This window comes from Rhamphochromis longiceps, linkage group LG9 (genome assembly GCF_057381845.1).
Source record: "Rhamphochromis longiceps isolate RC_006_pf linkage group LG9, R_longiceps_female_GT1.1, whole genome shotgun sequence".
In the NCBI taxonomy this organism is placed as follows: domain Eukaryota; kingdom Metazoa; phylum Chordata; class Actinopteri; order Cichliformes; family Cichlidae; genus Rhamphochromis; species Rhamphochromis longiceps.
Genome location: NC_140565.1, coordinates 5,897,238 through 5,919,521, shown reverse-complemented (window position 1 = coordinate 5,919,521; position 22,284 = coordinate 5,897,238). Strand labels below are relative to the sequence as shown.

Genomic DNA, 22,284 nt, shown 5'->3' with positions numbered 1-22,284 from the left:
GAAAGGTTCCCTGGAAAGCAGTTTCAAACTGCTTTAGAGGTCCTGCAGGATATTGGGATGAAGCGGTGCTCTGGAGATACAAGGGAAAAGACAGATGTGGAAACAGCTGAATCAAAGAGCCATTAGTGCTCTGATTGCACTAATAGTTATAGCTTGTGGTCAGCTAATTCAAAAATGGAATCCAAAAAGCATTTGTATCTCTTAAAGTGCAACCGAGATGCAGATAAAATGTGAATCCTTAGAAGAGCGACAAAGTTTTGTCTTCTGTTGGAGGTAGAGCCTTTTCTCTAATGTGTTTCCTTTCAAATCTTAAAAGGAAAGAGGAAACAGGATGAATAGACGAAAGAGGGTTGTGTGTGGAATTTGTTAGGAGGGAGAAAGGGAGGGGTGGTGGTTTGTTATATTGCTTAATCCGGGCAGCACGGTATCACACACTAACACCATCTGTCACCAGGAGTCAGCTACCGAACTGGGCTGCTGGGTACTGACGGGCACCGGGCGGCTGCTGGAGGGGAAGTCTGTGTCAGTGAGGTGGTTACGCCCGTGGTCTGTGTACAAACCGTCGGGGTGTGCGTGTGTGTGTAGGGGTGGGGGGTGAGTGTTACTGATTTGGCATCGGCAGCAATCCGATGTGCGCTCAGTGAGGAGGATGCTGAGGAAGGAGAGGCAGGGCGAGACACGGTGATGCGGTGACACATGGCTGCCTGCCGGTGCACTTAGACTGCGGCTCACACTTCTTTCCATTCACCGAAAAATAGGAGAGGCTGGACTCCGGGTTGCCTAGAGACGCTGCTCGGAGGCTGGAGGCTGCCGCAACCGACAAACGAGCTGTGGAAGCCCCGCACACTGCTGATCGGACAGCCTGCTGATCCCTTTGGTAAGCCCAATTTTGGCTCCACCTGGCAGTACCTGCAGCATTTTAGCATCGCAGCTGCTGTTGCTAATATAACGACCTGCTGTTTGGGCTACCACAGTAATGCCAGTGTAGCAACAATTGTTCTCCTTTTCCATTCAGACGTCTCATTGCGCAAACTTAAGCGTCACACTTGGTTCCAAAGAAGGTGTATTACTCATGGCATTATTTATTAATCTCTCAATTTAACAACAGTCCAAGGTGACATTCATTAAAGTTTTTTTTTACCCTCGGATGTTAAATGCAATACTTCGTGTTTGTAAAACTTGATTTTGAACGTGTTCAATTTGTTTGTGCTCTATTTCTAACTTTCAGCTGAAGTTACATTCAGTATTCTTTTGGTCTGTGCGATGCAAAGCAAAATATATTTCTGGGGAATAACAGAAACAGCAGTGAAGAATATGCCTTTAAAAGTACTCAAGGAAACCGAGACTGAATGAAAAACGAGGACTTTTAATGTAAAATGAGTAACTCCAAGCTTTAAACGTCATTTTGTGTGAATCAAAATAACTTTTAAAGGGTAGCTTTGCATGCTTTTTTAATTTCGATTAATAAAGGCATGTTGTCCTGTGGCTTCTTTTGTATGTCAATGGCATTAGACAAAACATAAATACACTACTCGATCCTTTTAATGATTACATTCCATTTACATATTATTTCATGTCACTTTAGTGTGGTTTAAAACAATATTTCTGTAAGGCGATTTTTTATTTCCACTATATTGGCTCTACAGCGTACTGAGATATTTGGCCTTGCCGAGCCGCCGTAGAGATGGGAGATAACATGTCCAAGCGACTGAAGCTGATCTCGGCTACAGACGCAGAGATGGAGGAGCGCTCTTTTTCAAACCCATATCCCGACTGGGACCAAGGAGTCCTCACCTCCAACTCTGGAGCGGATGTAGTTTGCAATGACTCCCTTGATTCGGAAGGAAAGGTGAGATGTTTTCCCTCACTTTGGTTTTCACATCTGCTAACAGAAAGTAAAGCTAGCGTAGCCCAGGCTTGTTGTTGATACTACGGGACTGTTACGGTGTGGGAGTACCTGACATTGAAAGGGGTTCGTTTATGTTAGCGCATATAATTTCTTAGCTGTGGTTTGCGTCTGTCATCAGTCTAAATGCAATAATATTACAAAGCTAGTCACGTTTTGTCAAAGTAAGTAAAAAATACAGTTGTTTTTTGTTTGTTTTTTTTAGTTTCCGCGTCTGGGTCCTCTGGGTACACATATTACAGTACAGTAATAATCGGTGAAGCTGGTGTTATGGTCTGAAATGACAGTCAGATCTTGGAGGTTTCTTTCACATAAACAAAAAATAAATAAATCTGCAATTAAATTCCACATATTTTTTCCCACTGACAGGTATGCTTCACCAAATATAATCGTATCGTAAGTTTGGTAGTCAAAGTCTAATTTTAGGCTGTTTTTGAATCCTGCAAGTGAAAGTAACTAATTTTTTCATTGGCTCATATGAAGATGGTTTTACCCAACAAAATAACTCATCTCCAGTGTTTTTAGGAAGGTCATAGAACAGAATATAGAACATTCAACGTTACGTCGTCTGTTTTTAAGTTATTCAAGTTAATATCTTTACATCTTTATACATTTTATTAAATTTATACCTTTAATATAATTTACCTCTGCACTCTTATTCCTGTCTTTTAAAAACAAGAAAAATATTAAGAGTTTGGAGTTGGTTACAAAAAGAGAGAGAGAGGAGCTTCGGAAAATACCTGGATTTCAATTTTCTGGTCGTCAATGAATTTTCAAGAAGGCTCGTTTGCTGTTATGTTGAGCTTTTTGTATTTTCACACAAAGCTTGGCTGCTGTAAATGTGTATTGGCATTTTGAAGACTGTATTCACCATTACAGACATATAGTTGACCTGTTATAACACATTTCTCTCTCTGTATTTTGCATCTGTAATGTTGTTGTATTATTTCGCAACCATGTCATGAATTCAGTAAGACTTATTAGATACCCAAAGACTTTATGATTCTGTGAAACAGAATTTAACAGCTCCAGAAGATCAAGAACGTAGCAACTTATCAATTTGTTGCGGTAATTGTGAAACTACGTTCAGAATATGTGCATGAACATACTCGCACAGGATTGGCTGAGACGCTGTACACAGCCGTTTGCTGACTGGCAGTGCCTGAAATTAGATGGAAAGCTCAGGAGCTAACACTATAGCACTGTATAATTGTTGGCTGTTGAGGTATATCAGCAGCCCCCCTTCTTTTCTTTTATTGTATTGAAAGTTTATTCGCCAAATCAATACAAATCACAACAACAGTCTCCAAGGCGACTGTTGTTGTGATTTGGCGTTATATAAATAAAAGTGAATTGAATTGAATATTCACTGCTAACACCAGGTGCACTCGCTCCTTGTGTTTCCTACCTTTACTCATGTTGTGGTCCATGATATCATTCAGCTGTCTCCTCAGTAAGTATTTTGACCCACAATAAGACAAAAATTCAAGTCCAGCATCGTGGACTGCAGCAGTTGGAATGCGCTTCGTGTTCATTGAAATTCAACAACAGGAAGAAGCTCATCAGGCAGGCTTAAATATGCTCAAGTATTTTTTTTGAATTTAATGGCATTTGCCAAAAAATCTCCAGATATAGAAATTTACAAATATTTGCTAAAGTGGATCCATTACAGATGTTTGCTAATGAATTGTAAACACTGTTATATTGTGTTGAAGTCAGAGCTGTAGATTTTTGTGTCACCGTCATTAAAGGCCTCATTCTCCTCTTTGGCTGTTCTGAAGATTTCATTGTTATGCAGAACAGCACCATCTATTCATGTGTCTGTCACTGTGTTCTTTTCCTTCACCATCGAGCTCCTCGTCGAACTGTTGCAGAGCAGAGAGAACAGACAGCCTTGGTCACAGTTCTCTCTGGTCAGGCTCTGACGCTCAAAGCCTCACCAAATATTGACTTTCAATCTTTTTTGTTGCACTTAAATGACTCAGTTCATCAAACAAATTTAAATGTTAGACAAAGATAACACGAATAAACATAAAATATAGTTTCTAAATGAAGGTGTTTGTTATTAAGGGGGGAAAAATCCAAACCTACATGGCCTTGTGTGAAAAAGCAGTTTGATTCAGAATTTTGCCCTGCCCTACTTTTCAGCGCATTCACGCTGTAGGTGATTCTGTGTGAATGGATTCTGTAGAGAATTAGTTCATTTCACATCCACAAGCAAATCAGCCTTTAAAGCATGGCCTGACCCATGATGTTAAATTAGTAAAAAATTGGGCCTTGTGGAAAACAACCTAATTAACATTTGCTTAAATGATTCCTAATGATAAGAAGATTGGACCATGAACTTATATCTGAGCATTTATTAGATTTGCCACTGCTGCTATTAGCAGATCACATATAGACATTGAGCTTGCTCAACCTATGTGGATGAAAACATTAGATATTGTTCTAATCCTGACTTGGGAAACTGAATTGGGTGTTTGTGATCGATTCGACTTGGTGTCAACAGCAGAGAAAGGAGAAAATGGCACGACTGTGAGCATATTCAAAATAAAAAGTTACTCATCTGAAATGAAACTAAGCTGAACAACATACTGGTTTTTTTTCACTTCTCATTTTATTTATTTTACCAAGACATTCAAATTCAGTAAATGTAAATCAGATCAGATCAGATCAGAATGGGTTTATTGCCAGATGTTGAGGTTTACAACATTAGGAAATTGCTGCGGTGCTTCAGTGCAGACAATAAGAATTAAAGTGCTATGTAGAAAGAAAGATATGTGCATGAGATATATACATGAGAATAAGAATTATGAGTGCTACGTAGAAAGATATATACATGAGTGCAGGGGATATATACATGAGTGCAGGAATGTATGATCTTGGTACATTTATTTGTTCCATTTTCTTTTACAGCATCAGGAAAGCAATGTTTATGTCCAGCCTAATGTTTCTTTACTGTCCCAGTCTCTGCGATTCGTATCAAATCAGTACTCAGCAAAAGCCGATACCCATACATTTATGTCCTTGACTCAAGACAGCCTAACTCATTCATTGCTGTGTATAAACAAGCTTAAATATGATTCTGTCTCCCAGTGCATGTTACTTAACTTCCTGCTGCTCCCTCCCTCCTCTGTTGTTCCATCTGTGCTACCACAGAATCAGCATTTAGCTTTATAGCTGATGGATAGTGCAGCTCTTGAGTCTGACAACTTGGAGTTTATAAATGTATTCTCTCTTCAGGTTAGCACATCCTTTCAGAAGAAGGTCCAGAGTAAGATCAAAGATCTCCTCCAGCAGATGGAGGAAGGCCTAAAGACAGCCGACCCCCATGACTTCTCCACCTACACCGGCTGGACAGGTGTGTCCCTGACTACTCTAAAAATGTGAAGAGAGCACAGTTCTGTTATCCATCCACCCAAAAATATTCTCTATTTTATACGCTTAGGTCCATAAGTATTTGGACAACGACAAACACTAATGTTCTCTCTGTACACAATTAATAGATATTAAATTAACAGTTAACACTGAACTGAAATGCAGACCTTGAACTTTGATTTAGGGATTTAACAAAAGTATTGCAATAAAGGAATTGCAGATATTTTTTGTACATAGTCCCCCATTTACAGAGAAAAGTTTAGAGGTTTAGTCTAAAGTTCAAATTAATAATGACACAAAATATGTTTCAAAAGCAACCCAAGAGTTTATTAAGGCAAATAAAAAAAATCAGTAATTACCAGATGTAAATCATTGACCTTATCTATGGTTTACATGATTTACAGTAGAGAGAGCATTTTAGTTAATGAAGATAAAACTGGAGCCAGAGAGAGGATGTGCTGCAGTGTTTGGTGGCACGTTTGGTGATTTCTAGACTTCGGGCAGTCACTGGCTGCAAAAAAAAAATAAAATCATCCAAGCGTTAAGAACAGGGCTTACATTTGTCCTGTAACTGAAAATTAGGGACTACGTACAAAAATGTCTGTGGTTAGTGGAATACATCTGAATTAAAACTCAAAGTTGCTACTCAGTCACATCTAGACTGTTTGATTTAAAATCCACAGTGGTGGTGTGCAGTCATTGTCCAAATACTTATGGACCTAACTGTGTCTTTTCTTTTCACTGCAGGCATTGCATTGCTGTACCTTCAACTGCACCGGGTCTCAAATGAGGCCTCCTACCTGCATAGAGCCCTAGACTACGTAAAGAGGACCATGAGGATCCTGAATGGGCGCAAAGTGACATTTCTATGTGGTGACGCGGGGCCTCTGGCAGTGGGTGCGGTGGTCCACCACAAACTGAATAACACGACTGACAGCAAAGAGTGTCTGTCCAGGTTAGACGGATTGCTTGAGATGCTCGATCTTTATCTGAAAGAGTAGCAGAGTCTCTGGTGAAATCGTACTGCTACTGTGCACTATATAAACCCCATATATACAATGAAGATTTAGTCAGTGACATAAGTGTAATTTGGCATCCATACAGACAGGATAGCTTTCCCAGCCCCATGTAGGCTTTGATGGTAGGCTATTTCCAGTTTTGCTTTGGAGTGTGTTTGTTTTTGGGTCACCCCACTGGGCGGGCAGTGTGAACAAGCAAGTTTGTGAAGGCAATGACTTCAGAACGAAGCAATAAAGAAGCAATGGAAGCTGCCAGTATTTTTTTTTAATTGACAGCACATTCCCTGAAAGGCCCGTGTGGTAGAAAGGACCTGAAGCCCACAGTGTTATGGACACCTGACTGACTTTATTTACGATTTGTTTCTTACTCATGCAGCTGCTCTTCCAGCTGCCTCATTCCATGCGGCACAGCTCTCCCATCAGGTCCCAGTATCCTACTGAAGTAGGGCAGGCATGGTCAGGTGATGGAGAACAGCTTTGTGGGCCAGCCTCCCCTGACACAACAACCTGAACCTACTTCTTTACTCCTGCCACCTCATACCCCCATTGCCCGACTCAGGGCGCCATCCAGCTTAGCCTTTGAAGAGGGAGTCGACCCTCCTCAGGCACTCCTTCTCCACCGTGCTGTACTTGGCCTCCTGTTCCGTTTCCTGGTGATGTATACAACTGGGCGGTTGGGCCCTTCTTTACCTACTGGGACAAAACTACCCCCAGCTCTCCGTTTGAAGCTGAATAAAAGGGAGAGACAAGTTAGGAGTGTGAAGCAGGGGTTTGTTTATCTGTACGACCACCCCCTCGCACTGCTATAGCCACTGGACCAGTTCTGGGGCTTCCTTTCGGGTGAGATCAATCAAGGAAATGATCGGGTCCACAAAGCCAGGCACAAACCGATGGTAGTAACCAGCCAGCCCCAAGAACTGTCTCACCAGGATACGATGGCTATTTTTTGAGGCGGAAATGTTGGAATTTGGCACCTCCAGCCCCAACTCATCTCTTTTGTTCACCAGGCTCACCATTGTAGCAGTTTCAGCCTCTCTCCATGCTTGGAGGAGTTTGAGGTGATATATCTGTGGGGCTCCTCCCCTGTCTGATTGTACCACCTCATAGTCAGCGTCCCCCGCTCACCGCGAAGGAGGGAGTGATACAAGCCCTTTATCTGCTGGTGGAAATTGAGTCTAGCCCTTCTGTTGCACAAGTGGTGCGACTGTTGTTGTGATTTGGCACTGTAATAAAATTGAATTGACTTGAATTAAGGGATGCGTCAGGCATGGGATTTTTGCGTATGTCTGCATGCACACACGACAGTTGATACTCCGCTAGTGTCACTGCTGCCTCCAATCTTGTGGGCTGGTGGCGACGCATCCACTCTGCCATTCTGGCTGGGAGCCCCTTCACAAACTGCTTAAGCACCAACCGCCTCCACCAGGCGCTCCTTCCCCTCCTCAGGGCTGGGCCACAGCCACCTGGACACCGTGTCACTGCCTGGCATAGGCGAACGGCTAGTCATCCGATCCCCTATGAAGCTTTGATGGTGGTCCTCCAAGGCGAGCTTCATCCGATCTACAATTATATGCCGGACATCCACAAAATGGCCCCGTGCCGTCGCAGGCAAGCTGAGAGCCGCCAGCTGAGCCTCCCCCCACGGTCTTGGTCATGGCATGAAAAACCTCCAAGAAGGCTAAATCTTAACTGCACTTAGGATATTTCATCTTTGATCGTATGCTCACATTGGAGAGCTATGTTGAAATTGTAATCCTGAGGTAAAATCCGATATCATGGATACTAGAAGACCACCAAGATAAAATAATGAGTGTGTCAGTAAGAATAATACGGGGTTTTTAAAATTCCTCAACCAGTGTATTAATCCACATTTGCTGGTGCTGTGAGGAGCTGCAGTATTTGCGGTCAGGATAGTGAATGAATATTATCCCCCATGGCTCAGGTGGAAAACAAATCTGTGCTTGATCCGTACCCCAGCCTCATGCAGTGATTGTTGTGTTTCTCCATCAGGCTTCTTCAGCTTCAGCGGTCTGTGCTGAGCCCAGACTCTGATATACCAGATGAGCTGCTGTATGGTCGTGCTGGATACCTTTATGCTTTGCTGTACGTTAACAAAGAGATCGGCACTGACGCTGTGGATGAGGACACCATTACAAAGGTGAGACTTGCACATGTCATATGTGCTTTTTCAGATTAATAATGATAAAGACATGTCTGACAATGTTATGTCACGTTGTTTGTTAACATTCTCCATGTTTTGCGAGGGTATTCTGCTCGTGTATGGTGTTGTAAGCAACACTGTACTGAAGTGTTCAGCCCTGAATTGGCTCATTGTCACCAATATCTGATCCAGCTTTTTGAGGGAGGATAGGATTCATATTAATGCTCCAGATACCTGATCTATGCAAATCAGGATAAATTCCTTATTTGTCCTTAAACTTCATTTTGAGACAGAAATCTTCATAATGCTGCATTTTGTTTACGACACATAAACGTAGTCACCATGCTGTCACTTAGGTCGCACACAACCCTTTAGTTACTGGCCTGTTGAATTTTTGGAGCCACAAGTAACCATAGTTAGACTGAAAGGTGAAGTACTGAGTTATCAGTTTGACCAGTGATGTACCAACACCTGTAGAATTAAATGATTCCCAACAGAGGGTTTAATACCAGAACAAAAATGGTCAACTCAATTACTTCAACTCCTTTAATAAAAGTTGCTTTAAAACACTGACACCGTAGCAGATCATTCAAATCGTAGTGTGACAAGACTGATACTGAAGTGTTAGGATAGTTGCAGAGTAGCCTAGTATTGTTGCCGTTACATTAAGTTAGTATAAGTATTTAATGACAGCCATGCCACCTTTTACTCTATGCAACAAAGGTGATGTCTCAAACAAAGTGGTGAGGTGCAGTTCAGGATAAGGTAAAAATAATAATACTTTGGAAGTTGTTCCTGACTCTGACCTTCTTATTAGCAAAGACTTCTTGGAGAGGGTTGGCAGTGGACGGTATCAGAGCACAGAGGACATGGGACCCAAAAACACAACATGCAAACTCAAACACACTGTGACTAATAATCTCTCATATTTTTTGGTTATTTATTTAGGAACACACAGTCACTGCAGGACCAGCTGTCACCATTTGGTGTAGCGCCAGACTGAAATACATATACTGTGCCCGATTTCTCACTCGCTTTCTTACAAATACACTAGGGCTGAACGATTATGGAAAATAATCTAATTGCGATTTTTTTGCCCCAATATTGCGATTGCGATGCGATATGCGATTATTTTTTAAGGTCTTTGTCTTCTGTATTATTAAACAAAGACAAGCAATACATCATATAGTATGGCCAATACTATATTACATTAATTTTAAACTGTTCTTTCCTGGAAGACAGACCTCTGTTATGATGACATGAGGTGATGCATGAATTGATGACTGACATTTTTATTTAACTTCTTCAATCACAACAGTATATTTGAACATACACAATAGTTTATTTTTAGCTTACAAACATCTGAGCATAAAGTGCTGACAAGGAACCCTGGTGTAAACATTAAAATGAAAGTCAGTACAATGTGCAGATTGCAGAAATATACATAAACAAAATCAGTGGCTTTACCACACTCAGTTTTTCGACATCTGTGAACTACTAGACAGTCATTCAATTAAAAAATAATATTAAATAAATAAAACTAATAAATAAAAAATACACACATCTTACTGATCTCTGCAGTCAGTAACATTACACATAAAGTGCAAACATAATAGCAATTGTATAAACACACACACAAACACGCCTTTAAAGTTTAAAGGCGTGAAATTGGACGGTCTAGTTCTGATTAGCGTCACCGCTGTCTCGGTGGAGTTTAATAAACTCGGCCGTCTGCTTCTTGCTATCTAAAATATAACCAGACACTGGTGTAAATTCTCGACTGTCTCATACTTCTGTTTAATAAGTTTTCTGTTTGACGTTTAGTCAGCTGTGTGAAAACCAAGGAGGAACCCACCCGGGGGATTAATAAAGTTTTATTTTATCTAATCTAATAACTTTAATCTCAGCCAAACCGATTTACTCACGAACAAACAAAACACTGAAAAAAGCCCAACAATAACATTTTTAGGTTGTCTAAGTGACGTATATATTACGTTTAACCCGAGCAGCGAAACTCCGCGGTGATCTGAAAATGATGTGCCGGGAGTTGTGCCGTTCTCGGCCGCATCAGTAACCCTCGAGCTCCCGGCTAGCTGTCGAGCTGGTGGGTAGCAGACGCCTCTGAAAACGTCGAAGCACTTTTGCAAATATGGGATATCTTGATAAACCGAGCAGATATTTGATGTTTACACAACTACTTTCTCGCCTGAAAATATGTTAAAAGTTTATTTTGTGACCCTGAAAGATTAGTATGAGTAATTTTAAAACTTAGTAGCGGCCGCCATTGCTGGAAACTGGAGTTTGGCTGGGCCGCGCTATGAATTCTGGGATATGGTAGTAATTTGGACAGCCTTCGGCGCGTCGCTGTGACGTAATCGGTCTACAAATGCGGCCTCAGGAGGATGCAGCCCATGAATTTGGACATGTCCAGAGTATAATCGCAGCCTTTGCGGTTAGAAAATTGCACTTGATCATGTCGCGATATTATCGCAAATGCGATATATCGTTCAGCCCTAAAATACACACACAAAGTGAGGAAAGGGGTGAGAGAGTGGGCAGTAGCGGACGCACACAAGCTATCGTTGTTTTCAGAACCGGTAGATAAAAGTACTTTCATGGCCAAATAAGGAATAGAAATCGGATGCCCCAAAGCACCCAGTTTCCTGCAGTGCTGCACTGCTGTTCATCTCATTGTCAGCTGTGCTCGTATACCTGTCACCACACAACAACACTCAGCACTCTGGAGGCTTTACCAAACAGTGGGTCTCCTCCAGGACCCGCTTTATAGATGCTTTTATTTCTTTTTCTCGTGCTCAGATCTTTGCTCTCTGTTTTCAATCTTGTTCTGCTGCATTGTTGTCTCTGTGTGTATCAGTTATTAGAGAGATCTCTGTGGTTTGCTAGTTATGCGTTTTTTCCCCTTACTGATTCCCTGAGTAAATGTGTGTGTGTGTGTGTGTGTGTGTGTGTGTGAGCGAGCATGTATTCATATCTTTGTGGGGACCAAAGTTCAAAGTTTACTATACTTGTGTGGACCAGCAGCCCTTATGGGGACCAGAATCCTGGTCCCCACAAGTTTGAAGGCATTTTTAAGACTCAAAATGTGTTTTTAGTGACAGGGTTACAGTTGGGTTATGGTAAGGGTTAGGCATTCATTTTTCTGGGTTAGGGTAAGCAGCTAGGGAAAGCATTATGTCCCCACAAGATATGAATACCCAACAGTGTGCATGTGTTTGTGTTTCAAATGCCAGCCTGTCAGGGTTTTCTGTTCTTTATAGTGCGATGTTAAAATAATTTAAATTACAAGATGGGTTGAGAACCCTGTTAGAGTAGCAGTGGTAAATTATTAAGCTAAACCAGTCAGTCGTAAGGTCAGCTCCATAATAGGAAGGATTCTGCCACAGGGAAATGGACAGCTGCAGACATGACACACATGAGTGGTATAGATCTTCATGGAGCTTCATAGATCTGTGTAATGTATAACACATTCCCTGTGTAATGAACAGGGGATGTAAATCTGTCCTGCCATGATGGAGGCAGTGCTGCTGCTGCAGAACTGTTTTTCTTCACTCTGTCTTGCTTGGGGACATGATATACTGCTGACTCAGAACCCCGAGCCCCTTCAGTTCCACATATAGGCTACTGTGTATTACTGCATATATCTAAGCAGAATGTCCAGAAAACATGACTATAGAAAAACACAGTAGCTTGTCAAATATCCTCAGCACAATTTTGGGATGTGATTATTACCATGAGGAGAAATCGTCATCTCTAAGCAGTTTAGACCATTTGTGTTGGTGCAGCTTGGTGCAGGCATTTGAATATTACGATGGTTATGATAAAGCTGCAATTTTGAACTGTGAAGTTTGAGTACAAGCTCCAGGTTCCTTCCCCATGCTTTTTTGCTGTTTTCATCCTATCAAGCAGAAGTGTAGCTAACTTGGGATCCATCTTCAATTCTAAATATGGAAGCGCTTCCCTGAAAAACACATCATCTGGATGGGATCCACTACAGAGGATGTTGTGTCCATGTTTTCAAAAAGAACTTCAGATTTGGGATTGTCGTCTACTTTGTCTCAGTCCATTTTAAATGAGCTTTGGCCCCGAGGAGGTGGCTGTGTTTCTGTGTTTCATACACAATGGAGTGATCTCCATGACAGGATCATGCTTGTTTTTAGGCAGACCACCTGAAGTTCCAGAGATCGCAAGCAACCAGTACTGATTTCAGCCTCCTCTGCAGAAATGTTGCTGTTTTGATGATATTATGCACCGTAGCTACTGACATATTCAGTCTTCACAGTTTTATGTTGAGGAACATAAACAATAAGTCCCAGTTGTCTCAGTTTAAACATTTGATATGGTTTCTATGTTTGGTAGTGAATTAAACAAGGCTTTATGAGCTTTGCAAATCACAGCATGCTGTTTTAAATTGTAACTCTTCCTCTGCCATGGTGTCCAGACGTAAAAAAAAAAGAGCCAGTACACCTAAAGGTGGAAGATTAACACATAGGTGTTCATGTTAGTGTAAATGTGTCTTCTCTCCTTTAAAGAAAGTAAACAGAAACATATCTGAGGCTGATCGAGCAGCCACGTGTCATCCTAATCACCTGCTCGACCAATCAGTGGAAGACAAACTTCTGCTCCTTCCACATGGCAACGCCTCAGTTTAATCCAGGTTGTTTGGCTTTGGAGAAAGTGTTCCAGCTTATAGCTGTTCCTAAATGGAAGAGCATAAAGAAATCCCTCGTATAACACCCTGCTGCACATAAACCTTAGTAGCTGGTGTGCAGCAGTCTCATTGAATTTAAATCCCTCAACCTCTTAATCTAACCCAGATTTAATGTTATGGATAATTCTTTAGCTCTCAGAGGTTTGTGTCATATTAGTGAGCTGATAAATGATGTTGTCTTTCTGTTCAGAAGGAAGTATTTGCAGACAAGACATAAGATGCAACACCCACAGTCATAATGTCAGGCATGCAATGTTGTTGTCATAGACACACTGAGAGCGGTGGCCAGAATTAGTTATACAAGCATAGTTAGATGAAATATTCCAGGGTTTCTGATTGTGTAGTGTAACTGACACCACTAACGCACAAACGCACGTTTCCAAAAAAGTGATCCTAATATTCTAAAATAAGAAGCTAACAAAGGCTTGTTGTGTTCTACGATTTTCTATTTTCAGACTGTGATTTTTATTCTTTTATTCTCTCTTTTCTCTTGACAAGACACTCTGACAAGAAATAGCAGTAAAAAGCTTCCTGTCATCGGAATCATTTAGCCATCCATTGCCCATCCTCATCTGTGCCCTGTAGGCTGATGTGTGTGTCGTTTTGTATGTCTGTCTGCTTTTTGCTTGTCCTATTTAAAGTATTATTTTGTGTTATGTTTTATTTTTGTTGATGAGTGAGTATAGGGGTGGGATTTAATAAGTTTTCTTCGTCCCACTCCTTTTTCAGGCAAGTTTTTTTTCAGGCAAGTTTTGTTTTTTGTTTTGTGTATTTTATGTTCAATATAGGTATTTGTTGTGCCTGAAAATGAATAAATAAATGAATGAATGAATGAATTATTGTGATGAAAGATTGTCCTATATGCATCAAATGATTTTAAATGGATCCGTACTTTATTGTGAAGGAGGCTAATCGTCTAATAAAAGGGAATTTTGTTAAGTGACGTGAGATGGTTGTTGTAAATTGGCACAGTGTAAATTAGACCACATTTATCTAGATTTTTATCATATGGGAGGCTCTGTGATCAAAGCATTTAAAATCGAGAGAATTTAGTCATGTTTGTTTCCTACGTTTGATTAGAAATGAAGATGAGAGGTTTGCCTGAAGTTTAACCTGCCTACCATCTCACATGGGAGACATGTAAAAATTTTCCAACTGACGACAGGTGATATATCCACGCAGGTGACCCTTTGATGGGCGGAGCAATGTGATCATCCACAGACTGATTTGCGGGTTTAGAATTTATACAGTTTTTTTGGAGGGAATATTTGAGCTTCTTGTCTTGTTTGTTTCATTATTAATATAGCTACTTTTTGTGGATTAATCATTTATTTATTTGAGATGTGCCAAATCGCACAAAAAACAACATTACATCAGAGTTTTTCTTTTGTTTTGTTTTGGGGTTTTTAACGTTCGCTGGAAGAGAAAGTTTGATTTTAAACTTACTTTTTGTTCAATTATGTATTTGTTGTTTTGTCGAGTGTTTAAGACAGATAAACACTGGAACAGCCTGTAAAAACGGTGGGAAAAAGAAGCCAGTGTCTCTGTTTCCCTCCCCACCATTATTTTTTTAAATTTATTTTATTTAAATAAAATGTTTTCGTTTTTTCCTGAATGTAGGCTGCTGCCTTTCTTTCTTTCTGTTATGAGTTTGAGAAAACAAATCGCTGCACTGTGAGGAGGGTGTCATTAAAACAGCGCTATTATTTTTCCGTTGACCACTTCTCTTTCTTCAACCAACATTATTAGCAAACTTACCCAGGGGCAAAAAAATGAATCACTCTTGTAAAAACGATCGGTAAAAGGCTCAGCCTATCGTTCATAGTCGATACATTCATCCAGTCGCCTACTGTGCCCTCTCTCTGCCGTCGTTCTATCCATGAGGCTGTCAGACAAATAATAAAGCAAAAGTATAGTTTTGCACCAGTAGAAATGGTGTCTCCCAGGTCATGTTGTTCTTATAGTTTTATAATGAAACTGTAGGTTTCTCACTTTGTCATTTTGAACTGAATGCTAACACTCCACTCTCTCAGCTCTGTAGTAAAGATGTTATATCAGTTTCTGCCAAACTGTGTGTTTGGATTCAAATGTGAGCTCAAAGGTTCCTTTATTTTTCCCACTCTTTCTCTCTCCAAACGTCAGGTGGTCACAGCCATTGTGGAATCTGGTAAGAACATGTCAGCAGAGCAGAAGAAGACTGATCGCTGTCCACTCCTCTATGAGTGGCACAAGAAGCAGTACATCGGCGCTGCCCACGGCCTGGCCGGCATCTATTACATGCTGATGCAGGTAGGAGAAAACAGAACGCGGTCTGTTTAAAGTCAGTGGGTTTTTAAAAACGAAAGATTATTTTATTCCTCTATATAAATAAGTTCGAAAGTATTGCTAAAGCTAATGTTATCTGTCATGTAGTTATTTATGGAGAAACACTCGAAGCTTCTGATCTTCTGGTTGATGATGCACAATAAATTGTGTCATTTTGCTACATCAGAGAAATGAAAGTATTTCTTATTGATGTTTTTTTCCAAATAGACTGACTTTCATTCTAGAGTAACATTTAATATCACTTGTATATAAGATCACGCATTTATATACTGTAGCCACAAACACACACGCATAAATGCACAAAGTGACATCCATGTAAGTGAATCCAGGTAATGTGCTTGCAGTGTCAGCGTTGTTGAATCTGTATTTTTGCTGACAGCTCTCGCCTGCAGCCCGTGCTGCAAGCCACCTGCCACCTTCTTTGTGAGCACTGCAATCTAATTATTGAGGAAAAAACAATGAAGAGAGGCCAGAGACTGGATCCAGATTTCTCTGTACTCATTTTTTATGTATATGTTTACTGAAAAAAAATAATAATAAAAGCACCAAGTATGAATTTTACTTTACCTGAAAGAATGAAGGATTATTAGCTGGAGGATTATGTTTTCCTTAGTGCTATTATATCAGAATGGGCTGAAATCTGTTATTGATTATAGATTTGGGCAGATAGACTCTTTATCAGTATTCGGCATTTGGAAGAAGAACTGTTTGATTAGTGGTGTTGGCAATCAGTAAGTCATTGATTTAAGGTTTGCTTAATGTCTGTTGTTTCTTACTGTTCTGGGCTTAAAGCCAGTAGAGGAGCTGAGACTTTCTGCAGGCAGACATCCTGTAAGTGTTGTTGGCGGCTAAGATGAAGCAGTTTTGTGTGAAATCTTGCCGAAGCATGGCCTACAAAGAACGACCAAAGTGTTCCCACTGTGCATTCAAATGCTACTGGGTATTGTTAGCAGCTAGAAATGTGTTTTAGATATATTCATATATGCACGCATGTCAAATTCATGGTCACAGAAGGACTCGAGCTTATCCCAGCTGTCACATGCATACAGTATGTTACTGTGTGCATGTACCATTATGGGAAAAGTCATCATTTATCAATTTTCAAGCAATGTAATTCTGAAAATAGTCACAACAAATACATTACTTAACAGGGCAGCCACACTGCTCAGTTCAGATGTGTCTTGAGATTGTATTGTGTGTGTATGGGCTATAAATGCTTACTTAAACCTTGACTTATTAGGCTTATTAGACTTATTAGACTTATTAGACGTTGGCAGTCAGAAGTTTAAAGTAACCTAATGAAACATGTTTGACCAGAAGACAAGAATTCATACTCTAATTATGATAAAAGTTGACACTAATGTCAGCACAATAAAAGGTCAAAGATACAGATAAGGTCTGGACCGTAGAGAGACATGAGCGACCAGCCAGGGACTGGAATCACATGATTTTCAGCATTTCTGGTGCTGGCCAGGGATTGGCACACACCGACAAAAAGTCGTACGCACCCTGACGGCCGCACACTAACATGTCCTTGTAGTGAAGGTATAAACTGTTCCAGCTAGTTATATAAATCTATTGGACGTGCTGTTGTTTGAAAATTCATTGCTGTACACTCACCTTTACCTCAAATTGTTTCCCTTACAATGTAATTGTTTGTACCTGTGGGGTGCCAGTTTAGCTCAAGGGGTGAGCCATGTGCCGTTTGGCAGGGGAGCAGCGCTTTGCCCCCCTCTCCCTCTTCCAGTTTTTCTGTCACTCTTTGCTTTCACTGTCAGATAAAGGCAAAACATTTCATATGGCCAAAATAAATCAGAAAAAACTGTAAGTAGCAAAATCTGACTGAGTAAGAATGCAAAAAGATGGGTGGCAACACAGCAGATCGCCATGGCAACAAAGATGATTCCATTATTCATCTTGTGATTTATAACAATAGCAAAAGCCTGATTTAAAGTAGCTCACTGAAATCTGTCCACAGACTTTTGTGTTTTCTCTGCTGTTCACTGATGTTCTCATTAACACATGAGAATCCATCTTTCTCTGTATGAATAATTCATGACTGTAGCAATCAAAGTATGTGTTGAGTCCGTTTAGATCTTATAAACATCTGCTCTGAAACATCTGCTCTGAAAAGCTGTGTTTCACCAGCTTTTCTGCTGCCATTAGGAAAGGTGATAGTCACCTCCTTTTGGGGCATTTAAAGAGAATTCTGTAAATGTAGAGCTGAACAGTACAATTGAAATTAAACACTGTCCCTTTCAGTCTGGAGCAAAAGTCCATCCAGACATCCTGTCAGAGTTGGTTCGCCCCAGCATCGACTACGTCCGCCACAAGAGGTTTCGTTCAGGAAACTTCCCTTCATCCCTGAGCAACGAGAGCGACCGGCTGGTCCACTGGTGCCACGGAGCGCCCGGTGTTATCCATATGCTTATCATGGCCCATAAGGTGAGAGTTCTGCGGTCAGCAGCCACCCTCTCTGTCTAACACGCACAAACAACACTGTCACCTTGTGGCACAGCTCTACACTGCATGAACAGTTTATTGTGTTAAACATATTTGTGAAGCATGTATTATTTGACACGTCAAAGAAAAATCATGTTGTTGATGGGATGTTGTTTCGCCTGGCGTCTAACACTTTGGCTAATTTCGTTTTTTTTCTTGGTCCATTAGGAAGCTACATCACAGCCAACATGCTGCCATTCTGGCATTTTGCTCTTACTAATGAGACTCTGCTTTTTATTTTTTGCTGTTGTTTTGGCACAGTGAACAAAGCACTGCACTTAACAATGTTCCGCTATTAACAGAACACAACAACTGTGCCGTTTGTGTCACGCGTTTAAACATTTAAACTGCCACATGTTTTGTTAGTGGCAGATTTCAGGTCGGCTGTTGAAACTATGCTGCATGCACACGTTGTGCTCCCACTGATGGAGTTGTGTTTTTACAATAATGGACGGCAAGTTGAATGATTTCAGAAAATACGATCCTGTTCATGAGGCAGAATAATGGTGATGTATTATCACAGAGGGATGCTCCATTATTAGGGCTTGAAGTTCTCTTTCACTGTGCTGGATCTCCATAAATGTGATGTTTGGACTAATTTCGCAATTATTTGACAACAGTAGGCATACTGTGTCATATTCATAGTCTCAACCAAGACCTATTACATTATTTTATGGCTCTGACAGTGTTGCTTGAATGCAAAGAAGCAGCCATACATCAAAATGATCCAGAAAACACTGCTTTGTTCTGCAGTCTGATGACTGAAAAAAATGGATGTCACATCCTTTAGACTAAAGAAGAGAGGTACCTCCGACATGCATCACTGCCTCTGATGGAGGGCTGCGTTAGCGCCTATGGAACCGGCACGTTGGCAAGCCACCATCAGCGGCTTTTAAAGGAACAGATGCTGCCATACAGAAAACATCGTGTTCATGGACAGCCTTCCATATTCGATGATATCAACTGATATCACTAAATCCATACAGACATTAAGTTGTTTTCAGACAGTCAGGGGTCACTGCTTCCTAAAATAGCCGGTATTTTCCAGCTTGTTATCACCCCTAGTGGAGTGTTGGTGAGCACCCCTGCAGGTTACAGTGGAAGAATACATCATGAGTTAATTTTAGCAGCATCAGAGTTCACCACAGAGACATGAGCTCGTATAAAATCAACATGGCTGAAGTTACTTTAACCATGTAGCTAAGGATTCGTCTGCATGTCATATATGGTCGGGTTGTAGGAGTGGATCTAGTTGGTAGCTGTAATAGGTGACTTGTGCCTTGCTGTGTGAGAGGAATTCTCAGGATAAGTAGGAAAGGCGAGGGTACATGGTTCTGCTTTCAAAGGAAAAGGAGAATTCTGAAACAGAACGTGAGCTGCTGGTGTGTTTGAAATGAGAGTGCAGCAGCAGTTTATAATAATAATAATAATGGATACTTTATTGATCCCCATGGGGAAATTACTTGTTTTTTCTCTGCATTTGACCCATTCACTCAGTGAAGCAGTGGGCAGCCCACTAAGCAGGCGCCCGGGGAGCAGTGTGTAGGGACGGTACCTTGCTCAGGGGTACCTCAGGGTAGCCGTTAAGTGGATTCGAACCGCCGACCTTCCGATCATGGGGCGACCACTTTACCTACTGAGCTATCCCTGCCCCATTATAAGATTGGCTGGTTCCGTGTATTCAGGTGGAAACAGAAGGAACTGTCACTGGGACGAGTTTTTAAAAAGCGCAGGTTCTTAATAGTGGATTGTTTCTTTCCTGCTCCTTTCCTGTAGCTGATGTTTCTGTGTTACAGCTAAAAGCTAATAATAATAATAGAGAGAGGTGGGGCCGGATACAATTTCTTCTACATTACATGGCAGCTCTGTAGAATGCAGCTTTTCAAAGCGCTCCCTGCTTGACGCCATCACGGACCTCACACAGCTGTGGGAGACTGGCTTATATAATCACATCCAATCAGGCACACTGTCAGGTCTGCACTGTACTCCTACTGTGTCCTGTCAGCTTCATACCTGTCTGATAGGTCGTCTGTCACCTCAGTTATGAGTTCAAGTCGCTTCGCTTTAGATTAATTTATTTCTTTGAAATGAGATCTGGATGAGTGGTTTAGTTTTCATGTAGGCAGAGTCTTTATCTCTTCTGCGAGGACCATACAGCGTCAGGTTTGTAGATATTATATGGGCTGTCTGATACAGGGGTTACATTTACTGCTGGTTGCCTTGAGTTGACGATGCTTTCAGCTTATGAAGTGTTTTCACATACAGAATGCAGTTTGGGTTTTGTTTTTTTTAATTGCTACGATATTTAACAAAAAATGTCAAAATGCTGACTGCATCTGTTACGAGTTGGCAGTAGCTGTTGAAAGGCTGACAAGGTTTGACTATCCTGTCGGCTTCATCCTGTGCCTTGCCAGATTTTTAAAGAAGAAAAGTACCTGAAGGAGGCTGTAGACTGCGGCGAGGTGATATGGCAGCGGGGCCTGCTCAGAAAAGGCTACGGTATTTGCCATGGAACCGCTGGCAACGGATACGCCTTCCTGTCTCTCTACAAACTCACCAAGGAGAAGAAATACCTGCACCGCGCCTGCAAGGTAAGACCGAGGGTAAACAAAACAAGATTCTCAGTAGTAGACTAAATATGCACAAGCAAGAAGTGGCTCTAAAGATGCCGTGGTTAAAACTGTTGTGGATTCATGCATGATATGATTTTTTCTGAATAATTTAAGCTGCCCTGTTTAACAGACATAACGTTGGTCATGGCATTAAATGTATGTTCGTATTGGACACCAGAGCACCGTGAAGCCTGTTGAGAGGAGACCTGTAATGTACAGTCTTCTTACTCGTGTTTCTAATCATATGACACAGCAGCTTTTCAATGTGTGTAGTTGTGGTAAACGTATACGCTTTGAAACACCAGTAACTGCAAATGTAAAAAAGTACACAGCAGGCAGCATGGTGGTATAATAGACTGTTAACAGCTGATCTGTGGCTAAGAGACGAGCTGCGTCTCCTTTCTGGAGGTTTTGGTTTCTTAAAAATAAGAGGGAACTGGGTGGCCTCAAGCTGACATGTTTTGCCTTAAAAGGAAATCTTGTGCCACTATCTTTGAAAAAACAAGTCCAAATTGAGTTTTTTTATTCCTGGTTTCTTATATTACGGCTCACTATATGTCATGATGTACTGGGGAACTACAGGACTCTTTAACAATGCCATGGAAATGTTACCATACAGATTTTTGGTCATACTGCACTGTCTTTGCCTCACGTGAGCTTTTTCTAACAGAGATCCAGCATGGGATTTATCATGTAGTCTTTCCACTCTTACCTAGCTTGGTTAGCTCAGTGCATCTGTCATTACTATAGCAACCAGACTGTAAACATGTTTGTTTGCACTGTGAAAGTTGGGCTTTTTGACATGTTTTTAAAGTGACTTGTTGACAACCAACTTAATGAGCCAATTTTATTACATGATTCATGTGTGCCCCTCACATTTGGCAGAAGGTTGAACACTGAAGACTTATAAAAGGAAGTCTATTTTGTTGTTTTTAAGAAAGAATGATGTTCACGTGTGCTCTGTTTTTATATTCTAACAGTTTGCTGAGTGGTGTTTGGACTACGGGACACATGGGTGTCGTATCCCAGACAGACCATACTCCCTTTTTGAAGGTACTTAATTCGTATTGATTTAATATTTCACATATCGTCTGTGTCATATTCGTCTGCATCTTCTTCTGTCTGTGTAGCAGCTACTCAGCTGTAATGGGTGAAATTTTCCTTACATTTCCACACATGTGTAATGTTACATCAGAAATGATGGAATATGACTTTATTTCAACCATTCACCCCTGTAGCACAGTGTGGAAGTGGTTAGCACTATGGCCTCATATCAAAAAGGTTCCTGTGTGGAGATGTGGTGCTTCTTCCTGTGCCTGCACAGGTGCTATAGATTCATCCCACAGTCCAAAGACAGTGGTTTTATTTGTGAATCTAAACTGCCCATGGATGAGAGGTAGATGAAGTGCTTAAAGTAGATAAAATAAATATAAAATACATATAAAATAAATAATATAAAGTATATAAATAAAAATATAAATAAATTCAATATTATGAATTATGCTTAAATGTGACTTGTAATCTGAAGTGCTTTGCATAGTCAGTAAGAATAGAAAAGAATAAATGCAGTATATGAATAAAAGTTCCTCAGTAGATAAGCCTTTGTGTTTACCTAATAAACATTTTCTGTTGCTTGGAGGTCTGTAATTTAG

The 22,284-nt window shown here is 40.8% G+C and overlaps 1 protein-coding gene across 1 annotated transcript in view; it reads left to right on the top strand.

Moving 5' to 3' along the window:
- The first annotated feature begins 630 nt into the window (after nucleotides 1-630).
- Nucleotides 631-22,284, top strand: part of lancl2 (LanC lantibiotic synthetase component C-like 2 (bacterial)) — a 28,684-nt gene continuing 7,030 nt past the window's right edge. Inside the window, exons 1-9 of the mRNA XM_085418062.1 lie at nucleotides 631-877; nucleotides 1,647-1,849; nucleotides 5,150-5,267; nucleotides 6,032-6,239; nucleotides 8,314-8,461; nucleotides 15,336-15,482; nucleotides 17,781-17,963; nucleotides 20,435-20,611; nucleotides 21,613-21,685. Of these exons, the coding sequence (XP_085274188.1) occupies nucleotides 1,685-1,849; nucleotides 5,150-5,267; nucleotides 6,032-6,239; nucleotides 8,314-8,461; nucleotides 15,336-15,482; nucleotides 17,781-17,963; nucleotides 20,435-20,611; nucleotides 21,613-21,685 (1,219 nt within the window). The 5' untranslated portion in view covers nucleotides 631-877; nucleotides 1,647-1,684. The remainder of the gene's footprint in view (nucleotides 878-1,646; nucleotides 1,850-5,149; nucleotides 5,268-6,031; nucleotides 6,240-8,313; nucleotides 8,462-15,335; nucleotides 15,483-17,780; nucleotides 17,964-20,434; nucleotides 20,612-21,612; nucleotides 21,686-22,284) is intronic.